Source organism: Ambystoma mexicanum, chromosome 10 (assembly GCF_040938575.1).
Source record: "Ambystoma mexicanum isolate Mex_15411 chromosome 10, UKY_AmexF1_1, whole genome shotgun sequence".
Taxonomy (NCBI): domain Eukaryota; kingdom Metazoa; phylum Chordata; class Amphibia; order Caudata; family Ambystomatidae; genus Ambystoma; species Ambystoma mexicanum.
The window spans coordinates 859,287,903-859,305,947 of NC_090932.1; the positions used below are offsets into that span (position 1 = coordinate 859,287,903).

The 18,045-nt window shown below is 46.0% G+C and overlaps 1 protein-coding gene across 7 annotated transcripts in view; it reads right to left on the minus strand.

Moving 5' to 3' along the window:
* PHC3 (polyhomeotic homolog 3) overlaps positions 1–18,045 on the minus strand; it is a 1,926,480-nt gene that overhangs the window by 20,654 nt on the left and 1,887,781 nt on the right. For 6 of the 7 annotated variants that reach the window (XM_069618558.1, XM_069618559.1, XM_069618556.1 and 3 more), the window contains one exon: positions 8,259–8,439. The exons of the other annotated variant lie outside the window; for it this stretch is intronic. In XM_069618558.1, coding sequence (XP_069474659.1) covers positions 8,259–8,439 — 181 coding nt within the window. The remainder of the gene's footprint in view (positions 1–8,258; positions 8,440–18,045) is intronic. 7 annotated transcript variants of the gene reach the window in all.

The following is an 18,045-nucleotide window of genomic DNA, read 5'->3' on the forward strand; positions in this document are numbered from 1 at the left end:
GCTGTCACTCAAACATGCTAAGTGGTGAGCCGCCGGGCACACCACTTGGGCCAATCAGGACGGAGTGCGACTTGAGTTGCCTCGGCAACTCAGTCCAGGGTGCCTAAATCCCCCTCCACCCCTCCTAAGTACCCCAGACAGAGTGGCACCACTTTGGAGAAGCCCGCCAAAAAGTGGAACAAAGGGCTCAACTTGGGTTGGAGTCACAGAAGCGAACACAAACGCCATTTTAGAACCGAGTTCTGGCAAAAAATACCAACCGGAGAATTAATATTAAATAAATAAACCAGCGCTATGTTCGAGGCTATAGGAATTAAATAATTAAAGTTGGTAGCCTCGAACAATAGGAAATCCCATAGGGGTATATTCGCGGTCGAATATAAAAAGTAGTATCCACTGCCACAAGCCAAAACTCGATCAGGGGGGATGGAGACGTGCCCCCTCGACTAACAGACCCGGGGCAATCGAATTGCCCCAGCCAGTACGTCCACAATATGATGGTTTGTACTGGTTCTGTTCAGAATTTGAGACTAGTAAAGTCAATGGTGACTTTGCATGCCCTGGGAGACAGTAGTCAGTCCCAGGGTATGGAGTCTATACTGGGGGGTCACTATGACTCCCCTGTGTTACTGCACTGAGGGTGCTGTGTAACACACATCACAAAAACACATGAAGCCATATGGAGTAAAAGACCCCATAGCCCATTAAACACATCTAGAATCAAAGAGACACCCTCAAATCATGTCCAAGAGTGAGGGTAAGAGAGTCTCACTCTTGGCAGGAGAAAAAAAAATAAACCCCAAAAATCCAGCAAAGCTGCTGGGGGACTCACTAGGTTAAGAAATTCAGCCAAAACAGAGAATTCTCCCTAACGGGAGCGAGTGGCACAGATGGTGGGAGACGGCTGGGAGCCCTGAAGTGAACAACAAAGGGCCACCGACATACAGGAGTCAGCTGCGCAGTGCATACAAAATTAACTGAGAGCTAAAAACCCCACGGTCCGGGCGTGATAACAATATACTAATAAAGAACTGCTGCCAGCCCAGATGCGAACTGGACTGCACGAGCAGCACGTTGCTGCGCACCTTCCTATAACGTGGAGCAGGTTGCTCTGGTGACCCGAGATGGTACGGGGTGGCTGGGGGCCCCAAGGAATATTATAAAAGACCACTGCCAGATGGAATCTGGGTACGCAGTGCAGGCAGGATGGGCAACACCACTGGGATATAACCAAAAGCCGGCGGCCCCCATAACAAAGCACACCTTGTAGATAAGGCAGCCCCAGGCAGCGCCATTTGCGAGGTGCAGTGCATGGACAGCATAGAGTGAGCTGCAAGGACAGCAGTACATGGAGGCTGTGGGGTAGCAGATTACTAGTAACACCTACAACTCGGGACAAAGGAGCATGCAATGCATATGTACACCACAGCATGTTTCAGAAGCAGGAAACGCTGTGACTGAAATAAATAAATGAGCCCGTGTGACAAGCCCCACGTCCTATGTGTTCAGATCGGAGGTGGTATGTTGGAGCCCACAGGGGGCAATAATAGCAACGAAGGTTGGACAGCCCCACGCATTGCCATGAGACATCAGACCCGAAACAGGCCCTGCACATAGGGAAGGCTGAGGAAGGGGTGCAGGACAAGAATAGTCATATACAAAGGACTGGCAAGTACAGCGACCCACGGTGAGGTCACAAAGCAGCCACGGAGGCTGGGGCCCACATAAGCAAAGAATCGCAACCCAGAACTGGCTGCAGGAAGGGCCCAGGTATAGAAGAGAGAGGTGTGCCAATAGACACCAAGCATACAGGGCACAGCACTTCTTCCCCGATGGGGCGGACCCGCACCACAAATGAGAAGCGAGGCGAGGAACACTGTCACTGTGAGCCCACGGGGAGGAGAGCAAAGCGGCGAAGCGGCGCACCACCACGAGAAGCAAGCCACTAAGGCACAAGAGAACGCACACAGAATGGCCCAAAAAGGAGGGAAAGGGAAAACTAAGCAGCCGACCATGGACATATTCGCAAAAGCGCAGCAGCCTACTACCCCACCAGCACAGCCCGGGACTACGGTGCAAGAGACTGAGAACACACCGAGAGACGACCAACGAATACTCGCAGCCATCACGGAACTGAAATCCGCGTGGGGCACGGCAGTGGCTGAGCTTAAAGAAACGCTGGAAAAGAAAACAGACGCAGTGGGGATAGATGTTAACTTATTGTGGCAAGACGTGAGGGCGCTGGCGGACCGAACCAGTGGCTTGGAGAGTGCAGTAAAGGCGAATGAGGAACTAAGTACCGCTAACGCAAAAGAGGTACACGTGCTGAAACAACAAGTGGCCAATCTGGAAAACCAGGCAGAGGAAGCGTAAGGACGGGGGAAGAAAGCACAGACCCCACGGACTATGTGGAGAACATGATACTCCAGGAAATAGGAGCTGGTAAACTCTCCCAAGGGTTTGCGGTTGAACGAGCGCGCCGTGCCCAGACGAGAAGGCCTCAGCAATGATAGCTCTGGGCGGTGCTCCTGGTTAAGATTTTGAACTATAGAGATCGAGAAAAGATCCTGGAATTGTTCCGGAAAGGTGGTACAATAACCAGAGCGTCAGCAACGATCACGGCCTACCCCGGACTACACTATGCTAGTGCAGAGGCAACGATACAGCTATGTGGCAGTCAAGAGGAGATTACGCACTGCTCGGATGAAATACATGCTCCTATACCCTGCGAAGCTAAGTCTTGCATAAGAGCAGAGCCCATTTTTTTGAGACCCCGAAGGAAGCGGCAAGATGGCTGGACACAAATGGATGCCCAGAGTCGGAGGGGGACCAGGATCGAGACGGAGAAGCTAAGTGATCCGGCTACATGGGGGCTAATGAGAAGGGAGTGATACTGTGTAGGGGTCAAGGGGCAGTGATTGGTGAAGTTGGATGGCAGTAAGGAAGAGACCACCTGCCATAGACACTTGCCAAGTGAACATTGTGGACTGGAATATAGTGATAAGTAGCTTAGACATGGGATGCACAGCGCAACGATTTATAGAGATATCAGAGCCATAGGACGCATGCGCGCTATCCCCACTAGTAGAAATAGTAGGTGCGCCGATAGTACAGCATCTCCCCACCGAATCCTGAGTTCAGGCAGCACCAAGAAAGGGACTAGATGTGGGGGGAGCGTGAGATCCAGGGATGGAGCTGGGCAACAGTTGGGAGGGGATGGGGAGTGTGGGATGTTAAGTGTTATGTTGGGGATGGGAAGGGTAAGGGGAGGGACGGAAGAAAGGGTAAGGGGCGTTTGGGTGAGCGAACTTACATATACGAGCGATGGCCTCCGAGCAACGCTTGGAGATGGACAAAGGGAGGAACGGGATGTGAAGGGGACATGAGGGACCTTAAGGTAATCACCTGGAATGTCAGGGGGCTCAATAGCTATATGAAAAGAAACAAGGTTGTGATGTACTTGCGTAGACAGAAGATAGATATAGCCTTGATACAAAAGAAAAACTAGAGGTGGTCTGGAAGAAATGGAGGGGGACGGTGGTGGGAGGGGGACGGTGGTGGGAGCTACATACTCTACCTATGCCAGGGTGGTGATCACTTGGGTAGCACCGCATGTACCATTTAATGCGCTACAGTCCACAGCAGATGCAGATGGGAGGATAAATAAAAGGGCTGGTAGAAAATAGGGAAATATGTATCATTAACACGTATGCCTCGAACCAGGACACAGTGGCATACTTCAAAACATTATACAGTAAAATGAGCATGTACCTAGGGGGTGCGATGATTTGGGGAGGGGATTTCAACTGCATGCTGAACCCGAAAATAGACAGATCAGATAAAAAAATAGAGAGACCGACCCTTGCCGCTAGGGCGTTGCAATCAATATTGATGGATTTCGGGCTGGCCGATGCATGGAGAGTACACCACCCACAGGACAGACAGTACTCTCAATAGTCTACCGCGCAAAATCTACACACTAGGCTTGATTATATGTTTGTCACACAGGAGCTGTTGGTGGGAATAGCACAGACAGGATCAATGGCGCAGGGTCTGACAAGACCCTCGCTTTATATTCAAAGATGGCAATACCGACCCCCAAGAGCCAAGATCCCAACATGGCGACTCAGAGCTGAGGCACTGAAGGATATGATATTTAGGGAGGATCTAAGGGAGGAAATCATAAACTACTTTGACACTAACACTGGGAGTGTTGAGTCAGCCGGTACGCTCTGGGAAGCTTTTAAAGTGGTAGTAAGAGGGATAGCTATAGCCAAGTCCAAAGGACTACAAGGAGGGATCTTACTGGAGCTGCAGGAAACCGAGGCAGAATTAGAAGGGGTCCTACGCAGAGAGGGGGGTACCAAAGAAGATGCGGATACCGTACTTAAATTACAACAAAAGTGCATGGGGCATTGGGAGAGACTGTGCAACCTAAACTATAAAAAATATGTAGAAAGACAGCACGCGGGAGGGGATAAACCGGGGAGGATATTAGCATGGCTGTATAAAAGTGACAACCCCAGGACCACTATTCGAGAAATTGTGAGAGAAGATGGACAAATAGAGGACACACAGGAGGGGGTGAACCGGGAGTTCCAGGGATATTACCAACAATTATATGGGGACGTGGAACCAAGCGACTGCAGGACAATACAGGAGGTCTTAGAAGACATAAACATGCCGAGAATTAGTACTGAGGAGCGAGATATGCTGGACGCCCCCTATAACTTTAAAGGAACTGGAAGCGGTGGTACGGCAGCTGCCTACTAGTAAGACCCCCGGGGCCGACGAACTTCCTAGTGAATTTTATAAAACGTATAGCGAAGAGGTACTCCCCCCCACTCTTGGAAATGTTGACGAGTCATATGAAATAGGACGATTGCCAGAATCCCTAAGAGAGGCGATCATTGTCCCTCTCCCCAAACCCAACAATTTGGGCAAAGATTGTGGCTCGTATAGGCCGCTGTCGGTGCTCAACCAAGATAGTAAAATACTCACGGCGATACTGGCCAATAGAATGAAAGGGATTATTAATAAAACTAATACACCAAGATGAAACGGGCTATGTCCCACACAGGAACATATCTGATAATCTTAGACGATTGCATCGGGTTATAGAACATACAAGAGAGGATCCGGGGAGATAGCGATAGTATCACTAGATGCAATAAAAGCATTCGACTGCGTTAAATAGCCTTGGCTGATGGCTGCTCTGGCCAACTATGGGATAGGCGTGGGATACCTTCGGTGGGTCAAACTGGCCAGCGGTGCACTATATAGCAGCGTTAAGACGGGTGCGATAATATCGGAGAGGTGGCAACTTAGCAGGGACACTAGACAGGGATGTCCGTGGTCCCCCATGTTATATATCCTGGCGCTGGAACCCCTGGCGATATACTTGAGACAGCAATATGACATAATAGGGATCAACATCAAAGGGGAGCTGCACCTAATTTCACTGTACGCAGATGATATGCTGCTCTACCTACGATACCCCGAAGAGAACCTCCAGTATCTCCTGGAGGTGATGGAGCAATTTGTGTCGCTATCGGGTATAGCGGTGAACCCAAAAAAGTCATGTATATTTCCACTGGGTAGGTATGTGGGGACCCCACAAGATCAGTTACCAATCCTACAAATACCATGGGAGACAAACACTTTTTGATACCTAGGAATAGATATTTACCATACGGTGGAGGCAGAACATCACCAAAATACGGAGAAGTCGGTGAGGAAAATAGAAAATAGCATGAGGTTCTGGGTGAAGCTCCCCCTGGCAATGCTGGGGTTGGGGGCGATGCTGAAAATGGTGGTCCTGCCAAGATTATTACATTACTTTGGGAACATACCATATTGGATACAGAAGCAATTTTTTGTTACACTACATAGCATTTGCAGGGACATCCTCTGGCACGGGACAAGGAATAGAATAGCCCTTTGGCAATTTGATGCCCCCTCTTTTGTATGTGTTTTGTAGCTTTCAAACTATGAAATATACTACCTCGCTAGCCAACTACAATATGTAGCTATATGGCTATCTGAAGATCCAACCGCAAAATCCAGATTATTGAGATTGGAATGTGCCCACTTCTTCCTGAAGGAGGTGATATGGCTCCCCAAAGATGAGATGAGAGACCACCCAGAGATGTTGACACTAGGATGGAAAGTGTGGTGTAGAGCCTGCCAGGTTATGGAAAACCCAACCCTGTGCTCCCCGCAAGCACCATTGGTTGCACTGACGGGAGGGGACGGCTAACTAATGAAGATGATTAGGAAGCACTGGGAGCTGGTGGGGATAGCAACGGTGGGAGATGTAATACAAGAAGGGAGAACTAAGGAATTTGAGATGTTGGTGGAGGAAACAGGGCTGCATGACGGGCAATACATTTCATATACTAGAATGAGGAGGAGGATAAAAGAGGCATGGTCAGAAATAACACTAGAGGAGCTACCGGACGCCGCCATAGAAACAATATATGACATAGCAGAAGGGGGGCACGAGATATCTAGAATATATGAGCTATTGATGTCCAAAGTGGGGAAGGAATTGACACAATTAAAGCAGGACTGGGAAGAAGACGTGGGTGCTCCCATGAGTGATGGGAGGTGGGAACGGGCCCAAGGATACCACAAGAAGGTGTTGAGGAATGCCAGGTTACAGCAAATACAATTATATATAACTCATAGGGCATATATGACTCCTCAAAGGATAGCCAAATTTAAGAATGTGGAAAAGCAGACATGTCCTAAATGTGGAGAAGAGAATGCTGGGATGACGCACATGTTCTGGCCGTGCCCAGAGATTGATAAATTCTGGGAAGAAATAGCCCATAGATTAGACGAGAAAGGGGTTAAGATAAATATTGAGACAGCGTGGGCATGCATGATGGAGGGGGTTTCCCAGACCACAAAAACTGAAACATGTAAGCAAATTAAAGGATCTGGCATATATACTTGCAAAGCGCAGAATTGCCCTGGGGTGGAAGGCATGCCACAGACCAAGGACAGAGGTCTGGTGGAAAGACCGCCAGAAATGGACAGAAGCTGAAACAGCGGTGTGGCAAGATGCGGGTAACACTGGAGGGGAGGAGGAAACAGAAACCCTGACTGCCTGGAAACAGTTAGTAGCTGCAATGTATGGGCCCGCCCAGGACTGGTCAAGTGGCCAGGACTCAGATGGGAACATAGACAGGGAATTCCCTGCGCATGAAGCAGCTGCAGAGCACGAGGTAGAGTAAGCTTGTAAGGGGGGAGGGAGAGGGGATGCAATTGACACGTATCGACTTATGTGAAATCTGGAGAATTGTAACAAGTATTGCAAGTTAATTGTATGTTTGTTTAAAGAAAACCAATAAAAATTGTTCAAAAAAATTCAAATAGGTAGCAGTAGGTGAGAAAACACAGTGCAATCATAGGCTGTAAGAGTGGGAGACCAGGTGAGATGGACAGAGGTAAGGAAGGTCAGGGTGGTAGGTGTGTGTCGAGTAAGAGGAGACTAACCCATTGTTGTGGAGGTGAGAAAGTCACGGTAGTTCAAGCTCCACTGAAGAGTGTGGGAGCGACATCCTCAATGCTCTCGTGAGGGGGTGCAGGAAGTCCTCGCACAGCGAACCGGCAGCAGACAGGGAGCAGACAGGGGCCAGGAGTGGGCCTTGAGAGGAGGGCCGTCCAAGCCTGCCGGCTTTCGGATAAGCCAATGAAGTAAGGGTCTCAACCCAATCAGGGGCGCAGCTTCGGGCACCAGGCATCTGGTGCGCATGCGGCCATCTTGGAATGGCCTGCTCGCAGAAACAAACAGTGGGATGAAAGTCAATGCACACCAAAAAACAGGTGCTCGCCCAGTGAATCCAATTTTCTTTTACAGCACACTGAAAATAATTCCTTCTTGGGCTCATTGAGCATCTTTTGCAAAGAAATTGCGCGAACGACAGGACAGATGGACAAAAGAAAACTAAATTGTGTCAAAAAGTGAGAACAGCTCTCCAGAAAAATACTTATTTTTCTTTTTTGTGTGCCAAAAAGAGGAATGATTGTTGGATTCCAGTTGAACCCACACACAGGAGAGTTAATTTTTACCCTAATCACTTTAGGAAAGTAAAGTAGTTGTTGATGCACCTTTGAAATGCCAGCTTGCATAAAGACAGTTTGCGGTTTCCATATCCAAAACTCTTTGCACTTTATAAAAGCAATATAATATGATAACACATATTAATGAGACTCTCTGTAATAAGAATACTTAATAAGAATATGTATACCTGGTAAAGAATGTATAAAGGCCCAAACTTCTTCTACTGTCCACATTGAGGTATCCCTTTGCGGATGTTGCAGTAAATGATCACTTTCTGAAATTATTCTTTTTCTTTGCCCCCTCAGCTCTCGTTCTCTCTCGCTCTGCCTTCTCAGACGTGTTGTCATAGGGGTTGGTCTAGAATTATCCTAGGAAGCCAACAAATCATCATGTGTGAGCTGTTTCAGACCCGGAATCGGGTTTAAGCACTATTTGGCATTACATATTCTAAATAACCTGTACTTCTATTTGTAGAAACTCAAAAAGTGTCAAGCTCCTGCACATGTTTTAATTATGAAATTGGGACTTTTCAATAGTTCCTGCAGTCTCCCAAAACAGTGTATACAACACACGTCTTTTGTTTTTGCAGATCAATAATGTTGATTTCCCCCCCCCCCCCCAACATTTTGCATTTTCTTGTCGTGCTATGGACTGGTTGCTTCACATAGATTTTGCCAATTAAATTCATATTATTTTTGTTATGCTCCTTTTGTTGAATCACAACATTTCGGTCTACACAATCTTCCTGGGCCTAGCTGTAACAAACATTTGACATATTAGCAGTTCAGTGTCTAGCTGCAAGACCAGGTAAGTAGCCCATTCCCCCTTCCAACCCTGCTCCCGCTCACATTCGTTCAGCATTTCTTTGTGTTTATTTCCCGTGCTTGCTGTCTAATATGCATCCTTCTGCCCCTACCACCTCCTCCCGCCCACCCTGCCGCTGATTGATGACCTCTGCCAGGGAGATTCAAGCCCTGGATGCCCCAAGTCCTATTAGTTCACTGTCTAGCTGCAAGCCCAGGTGAGTAGCCCATGTACACCGCCGGACCACACTCCCGCCCGCCATCCATCCTGCATTTTTTTGTGTTTATTTTCCCTGCCACCACTCCCACCCACCAACCGTTATCCATTTAGCATTTATTGTGTTTATTGCCGCTGCCGCCGTGCCCACCCACCATCTGTTCTCCATTCTGCATGGTTTTGCGATTATTTCCTGTGCTGCCGCTCCCACCTGCCATCCGTTCTCCATTCTCCATTCTGCATTGTTTTGTGATTATTTCCCCTGCCGCCACTCCCATCTGTTCTCTATTCTGCATTTTTGTGTAATTATTTACCCTGCCACTGCTTTTGCTTGTCATCCGTTCTCCATTCTGCAGTTTATTGCGGTCATTTTTACCTGATGCCGCTCCCACCCACCATCCATTCTCCATTCTGCATTTTCTTGTGTTTATTTCACCTGATGCAGAATGGAGAACGGATGGAGGCCGGGAGCAGCATTTGTTTGTGTTTGTTTTCCCCGCTAGCTGTCCAACATATCTCTCTCCGCCCCCAATCCCTCCTCCTGCCCACCCAGTCTGTGATTGGTGGCCTCCACCACGAAGCAGCCTCTTTACTGAGGGCCCCATGGCAGTCTTGCCCCGACAGCCAGCCTGTTTAGGGCCAGATGCAAAGGGCAGCTCCCTAACTAAGCAGCGGCACTACGTGTTTGAATGCGTCAGGTGTCCCCAGGCGAACACGGACAACCTACAGCTACGGCTACGGCTAAGGTAAGTGTGTTGTGGGTGGGGAGTACAGTTAATACTTTACTCCAGTAATACCCCTCCACTCGTATTAGCTAATATTGTTATATTGTTATTATTCTGCTCATGGAAGTTTAATCTATATATGGGCTTACTTATTAATATGTGTAAAGTTTATTAAATAGACTGTATCACATTAAATAAATAAATAAAATAAATTGGCTAATATTGTATAGCTACATGCATTTAGCCTACTTGCGTAAGGTAGCCATATTCTGCATTTATCCGAATTGTGTAAGGTAGCCACATTCTGCAGTTAGCCCAATTGTGTAAGGTAGCCATATTCTGTGTTTAGCCTAGTTGTGTGGGGCAGCCACATTCTGCATTTAGCCCAATTGTGTAAGGTAGTCATTTACCTCGTTTGGCCAAGTTGTGTGATGTAGCCTTAGTCTGCGTTTGGCCTAATTGTGTATGCTAACCATTAATTGCATAAGGTGTTTTCTAAATTATTCACTCAATGGGTGTCTATGCATTTTAGGCACGGCTCCCCTTTTAAATCTAGGCGTTTTCCTAATTTTGTTCACACTTCCTCTTTCTAGGCAGTTGAGGCCCTGCTCTACTTTTTTAATCTAGGTGTTACAAAGCACTGCTCTTTTTACATAGACGGACCCCAGGATGTAAACATTGTTGTTTGTACAGCTAACCCATTTCTCCCTTCGTAAACCGCACCTTTATCGTTTAGCAGAAGGCACGGCTCATTTCACATACCCTGCACTCAGATATAACACAAGCACTATTGCGCAACACCTCTGCCATAAGAATGAAGCTACATTTAACAAAGACAATTCTAACTGTAGCTTCCCACATAATTCTCTATATCCGTAAACGCAATCCACCCTGCTTAGTTCATAGTTTACCTCTGCTCCGCCCATCCACACACCATTCAGACATGGGTGAATAACAGGGTCTTAGCCACCCTCACATAAGATTGTTGGCTAAAGTGCACAGGCGCATAAGAGCACCTCCCAATTCTCCCAAATTTGCACTGCGGTACCCTCCGAAGGCATTCAACCAACAAGTACGTTGGGACCATAATCATTGTGATGGGCGCTATACAAATGACAAAATGAATGAATGAATGAATACTGTACATTTAGTATTCACCCTAGCAACTATCCTCATGCCATTTACAGAAGTTAATTCAAAGTGTTTCACTTACCAAGCATAGTTTCTAAACACTGACTAAAGTTTCACACACTTTGTGCTTGCCAAAAAAGGAAACGTTACTCACCATAGTGACTACTGTACTTATACAATATGCAGGAAAGGGGACTCTGGACTATGAGTGTTTGAACTGGAGCAATTTCCACCAAAGAAGTGAGCATTTCCCCAATACATTTTCTGGCGTGGCCATGGGCATAACCATGCTCCACCGCCAGTGCCACACCTCAGTCACCCTTTTTCATCCATCGGAATAGACTGCCCTAACTATCCACATAAAATGAGTTCAGAGGGTGGGACGTAGGGAGAAAATTACACTGTGTCTTACTGTACTCCCAGTTCTAAGGTGAGTAACTTTTCCGTACTACAGTTCTCCCATCCTGTTCCCTTCATACTGTATGGCGATTACAAATCAACACCCACCTAGAGGAGGAGGAACCTTGCTACTTTTTCAAGCAAAAAGATTCTTCAGCAATGCCTGCCCAAACATGGTATCAGACCATGAACTCACATCTAAGCAGTAGTTGCTGCAGAAGGCAGAGGCGGAAGCACATGTGGCTGTGTAATGTCCACCCCCCCCCCCCCCAATAGAGCTTGGTAATTGGTCCACAGCACGGTGGTCTGTGCGCCCCCAGACTTGGTGTAAATGGGCGACTGCCTACAAATTCATTTCTACAATCTAACTCTGAAGTCCCCATCTTCCTGTGGCCAATGAGCAACATTCAGTGGTCAAAGTGCAAGAAAAGAAGTAATGGAACAATGTCCCCTGCTGGCCTGCCCCGCTCCCACAAACCCCATTGCCACACCTGTGCGATGTATCAACCCACTCATCCAAGCCCTGCAACATCACTGTGCCTTGCTGGCAGCAGAATCATCATAATGGCCACCAGAAAGCATGCTGCTCGTTAGAAATCACCAGAAATTGCACAGTGAAAACCTGAAAAACAGGCCACCATCCACTTTTGCTATCTTAGTGAGCACAGGAGATCACTGCAAAAACCACCATTGGGCTACCCACAAAGTAGCCTGAAACCACTTGGAAATAGCAATGCTGATTAAAAAAGAAACACAGAGCTGTTTGAAAATCCGTTTTCTTGGTTGTCAAAAATTGCTAAAATCATGGCTCACAAAGCACCTAAAAGATCCAACCTCTTTGTTGGATGCTCCACATCATTACTGCAAGAATCCACATCAATACAATGTCAGCACAAATCATATGTTCTCAGAACAAAATCCTCCTTTAAAGATCCTTGATGGAAAGACATCTGTCCAAAATGGGTATAATACCGTTGCTCACCTCTACCAGAAAGCTGGTGTTTTAAAACCATTTTTGTAAAGTTTACCAATTGAACCCCAAACTATGCCCAAGAAAGACATGCTATCAGAAGCCTAAGAGGTGGATATGATTTAAAATTATATTCTGAAAAGGCTTGAAGGAAGAAATTGTTTAATGTATGTGTTAAAAATGTGGGTTATATTATAAGAAAAGACAATTTGGAGACATTGAGTTTAAGAATTAAGAGTTTCCCACACAGTGCTTCAAAAACATTTCACACCTTTTCCCTGGACAAAGGAAGCTTCCCCTGCCCTTGGCCAAGAGATTGACAGGCTGGTGTGAATAGGAACTAGCAGAGGCACCCTGGCCTGTTGCTCTCAGTCAAGACAATGGATTCTTTGGGATGAATAGGAATATGCTAAATTCAGGTGTAACTGACAACAAACTGCTGGAAGGAGACAGGACATGTGACCTCTGAGTCAGCCCAGACCCTGGAGGCGGAGACAAACCACTGTGTGAATTGAAAGCAAATGTATGTTTTATAAAAATGCTTATAACAAATTGTACCGAGCTGACAAAAATCTAAAATTTTGAGAGTGTGAAAAAGAAAACTTCATTCACAGTTCAAGACTAAGCTGGACTCTGTGCAAGGTTCTGTGACCAAACCCCGGAATGTATTCATATTATAGCTGTTGTGTTGTTGCTATGAACATAAGAAATTACACTAATATGCCCAGAGAGGGTGTGCAGGCATGTCTAAAATTCGGTACAGAAAGAATATTGGGAAACCCACGAAAAGCACAAAAAGTGATCATTTCTGAGCCCAAGCTCTGAGGAAGAGGAGAGTTAAACATAAATGCATCTTAATTAATCTGGCATGTAATTTATGTAATATTAACAAGTGGTATATATTGTAAATATGTGTTTTACGGAAAATAGGATATCCTGTACAGACACAAAGGGGAGGTTTCTTCCCTAAGCCATAAAGATGACACAGGATGACACGCTGATCCTTTCTCCAGTATGGGGACAGGGAATCCTCTAACCTATCAAATCCTTAGAGGGTTGGGCATAGAGAATCCACCTCCCCACCCACTTTGGAAATACATAAATAAGGACTGCTAGGACAGATAGGACACACACATGCTTCCACTACTCAACTGATTTCTTGGCGTAGCACCCTGCAGGAAGACTCCAGACTCCAAATCTAGAACCAACTCTAGAACCAAACTCTAGAACCCTGAAGCAGAGGCCTAACCCAAACTGAACTCTTTGCAGCAGGCCTTCAGAATCTTTTGCAACCTGATTCCTACCCCTAAACTTCCACGGAGCCTAACTAAACCATTCAACAGCCTGGCTGAGCTGTTTTGCTTCTAGCTAAGAACCCTGTACTAGAACCAAGGTCCATACCCAGAAAGCTGCGCTTTATCCAGAACCCGTCAGATCCAGTTCAAGAGGCCACCCAGACCACGGTGCAGTGCTGAGAGCAGAACCCAGAGTGCCTGAGACCTGTCCGGTGGCAAGAGTGAAGCCAAACCCTTGACCAGATCTTTCACAAGGCCCATTGCAGTCCAAAGCCTAGGAGTGAGTATTTAGTCTAAAACTGTCCATAACCAATCTATTAGTTTAAAGTAATCCTCTTCCATCCATTTCAATCTGTCCAGAACTGCATTATAGAATCTTGTGTCCCTGCGGTTGATTCCAAATCTGTAAAGCGTAATCTGTCATTTTGAAATCGTGACTTTATTTCGGAAAAATCTACCTTCACAAAAACCTCCGTAACTTGTGAAACACGCGTCCTAGAACCGAGATTTAACTGTCATTTTGAAGCTAAGATCCTAAGCTTTCCAAGCCAAAACGACATTCCAATTCCTTATAGTTTTTTCTGTAATCGCGTTTCACGCACACAGAAAAATTGCCGCGAATTGCAATTTATCTCCATTTCACCACATGTCAGAATAGCTGTTTCTTGTTTGCAACTGCTGAATTTCGTTTTCAATCTGATGCTAAAATGATTTTAATTCACTAAAATTAGATTCAGCACCAGCGAGAATTACTTTGGATTGGTACAGGTCAACACTAGCTATGATTCATGATGGATTATATTTTCCCATTCATTGCAATCACATTCAAAAGTATTTTTGCCTGTTTTCTCTAACCTTGCTGGGGGAACTGGAATTGAACTGCATTATTGATTGTATTCTTGAAACCTGTGTGCTCTCATTTCCATATCTTCATAGTGCATCGTCGGGGGAGTGAGTAGTCACAGGGGAAAAAGTGACCACATTGTTTTGATTGAAACCATATCAAGTTTATATGGGTTCAAGGAAATGCAATGATGGGAAAGAATACAACACAGAAATAAAGTATTCTCTGCTACCTTATTGTTAGGCAGAAACCTGTGCAGTTCCCTTAGGGACCACTGCAAAAGATTTAGGACTACAGGAGGTTGGCAGTAAACCCAATTGGTAGCAGTCTGCACCACCTAGATTTACCTGCTAGCTGTGGCTGAGCAGTCAGACTTCTCTCAAGATGAGTTAGGCAGTATGTAGAGTATACACAATAGGTACAGAGATACAGTAGCACAAGCAAACACTGACCAGAGCTTTGGTGTAAAAGTATATAATTATTTATTTAAAGACACACTTGTAAATTACCCAAGCACAAAGAGAGGTAAATAAATTCAACACACAGTCACTATTATATATATATACAACCCTAATTACTCATTAGACAAGTCTTAATGAGAAACACCACTTATTTTCATACAGAGGTGAGCGCTTAAATTAAGATGGCCCTCTAATAAGTTATTAAAAAGGGAGGGAAAAAGGCAGAGTTATAAAAGCACACAAATTTCAATACTTTTCAAGGAACCACAGTGAGGCAGGTTAGGCAAAGTCTACTGGAGAGCAAGGAAGTTCATACGCCAGGCCCACTCTTAGAGAGAGCAAGCGAAATGTGTCCAGGATCACACAGTGGGGTTATGCCCAAAGAGTCTTTGTAAATAGTTCACAAAAAGATTGAGATCAAGTCAGGAAAAGTTAGTTAACAGGTCCAAGGCTAACCCAGGTTACAATGTTGAGGATTTACTGTCACCCCGAACGATCTGTCGCAAGGGAAGCCAGGCAGGACACAGTACCTGAAAGTGGGAAGAACGCTCCAGCGGTGGCAGTTGTTCCTGGCAGCCGGTGCAAGTCAGTGTTTCATCCAGAGGAAGAGGAGGTCTCGACATGGAGGAAAGCTAAAGGTCGTTGCGCTGCCAGGGAAGAAACCAGCCGCAGAGTTTCCCGGTTACAAGGTACCACCCTTTTCTTTGCGGTAGTGGTAAACCATGGTATTCCGGTTGCCGGAGTGCTTGGCACGGGCAAGGCGGCCACGAAATGGTCCTGGAAGGTGAAAAGACAGGCAAACTGGTTATCCACCACAAGTCAAAGGAAGAAGACTGTCCGGACTGGAGATCTCATCTGTGGTCGGGAAAAATGGTGAGACGGTTCAGCAGGGCTCCACCGGTGGTGTCGTTGTTGCAGGTCAGCTCGGCTTCTCCCTCCTCTGATTCTTTAGGTCCTGTGGCGACTTCTGAAGTTCCAGTCCCCAAAGCCCTGCTTTTATGCAGAAAACCGCCATTCATTCAGCCTAGCTGTCACTCAAACATGCTAAGTGGTGAGCCGGGCGGCTCACCACTTGGGCCAATCACACAAGAGTGCGACTTGAGTTGCCGAGGCAACTCAGTCCAGGGTGCCTAAACCCCCTCCCATGCCCCCTGTGGTACCCAGACAGAGTGGCACCACTTTTGGAGGCTTCTGTGGAGAAGCCCGCCAAAAAGTGGAACAAAGGGCTCGACTTGGGTTGGAGTCACAGAATCGAACACAAACGCCATTTTGGAACCAAGTTTCGGCAACAAAAAAAACAATCGGTGAATTTATATTAATTTAATAAACCGGCGGTATGTTCGAGGCTATTTTAAAAAGTGGTAGCCTCGAACAATGGGGAAATCCCATAGGAATATATTTGCGGTCGAATATAAAAAGTAGTATCCACTGCCACCAGCCAAAACTCGGTCGCGGGGGACTGGACAGTGCCCCCTCGAACAACAGACACCGGGGCAATCGAATTGCCCCGACCAGTACGTCCACAATAGGATGCTGTGTACTGGTTCTGTTCACAATTTGAGACTAGTAAAGCCAATAGTGACTTTACATGCCTTGGGAGACAGTAGTCAGTCCCAGGGTATGGAGTCTATGTTTGGGGGTCGCTACGACACCCCTGGGTTACGGCACGGAGGGTGCTGTGTAACCCATATACCAAAAACACATGAAGCCCTATGGGGTAAAGGACCCCATAGCCCATAAAACATACAAAGTCAAAGGAACACCTCAAATCATGTCTAAGAGTGGGAGGAAAAGAGTCTCACTTTTAGCAGGAGAAAAAAATAAACCCCAAAAATCCAGCAAAGCTGCTGGGGGACTCCCTAGGTTTGGGAAATTAGCCTTAACAGAGAATTCTCCCTAACACTTATCCTTCCTGTTCCTACTCCTAAGTGATTAAAGAGTTGTTGATATTGTAATATTACCCAGTACTGATCACTGTTCATATTCATAAGTGTGCTATTCAGATATTGTTTCTATTCATATATATATGTATATATTGTTCAATTCTTCAAATAAACCTTTTAATTTGCAAAACAAACCTACTTCTTGGCTCAGGGAGGTCGGGGAGATCCAAAGAGAGGGGCGTTATATATGGGTTCATCATCCAGATTTAAAGAACTTTGACATAAAAATATATAAATAAGGGCTTCCATTCGGCATCCCATACTAAGCATTGACTTGGTTGGAGTGCTGGATTGAAGTCACTTACAGATTGGGGGCTTGGTAGCCGGGACTTCTGGATTAGACCTACCACTTGTGCAGCTTAATACAGTGTGCTAACTGACAGGATACATAAATCCTGTTGGGCTACCACGCCGTGTTACACTGTAAAAGCACCCCTCAAAAGGGAACGCTCTCAGGAAACGGTCTGTTTTGCAAAATAAAATAATAAACTTCTGTAAGTCAGGAAGGAAATCAATTTCCAGAATGATGTTTGTGCCCTCCCTTACTTATACGTGTAGAAATTAATAAAAAAGACACTCCCTGGACAGGGAATAAGGCACAAAAGAGCAGGCTGCGAGAGTTCAAGGAAAAGTTTATCTAGATCTCGGAGTGCTCTGAACACATCAAAGTTACACCATATTATATAGTTCATTGGCATATTTAACACATGATGCTACGTTGGACCGGATTGGTCAGCCAGGGTGGTGTCTTAGGTGTGGGCATCATCTCTTCCTCCGGGTTGGTTGTTTACTTGGCGGGAGGATTGACGTCAGACATCTGTATTCCGGATGGGTGAAGGTCAGGTCGCTGTGAAACATGGTGGTCACTATCTAAGCTAAGAAAATACATTCTAAATAATGCATGCACTAAATAATGGCTGATCAAAAGACACTCAGTAGTTTATCATGTCACTATACAAATCACATGGGTATCTATAACATCTGTGATGTTTGGGTCATACGGATCACAGGTTTACGAGTCTTGACCACTATAATACTGTCATTGAACTGTAGGGTTAGTCTCACAAGAATCTCAGGTATGTGGCATTTGTTAGTATTGGGCACGATATATTGCAGCAGGGGTCTAATGTTAGTTGGGGGTCTGTTGGGTGGGCTTCATAGCATGGTCAGCGGTCTGGCACATGAA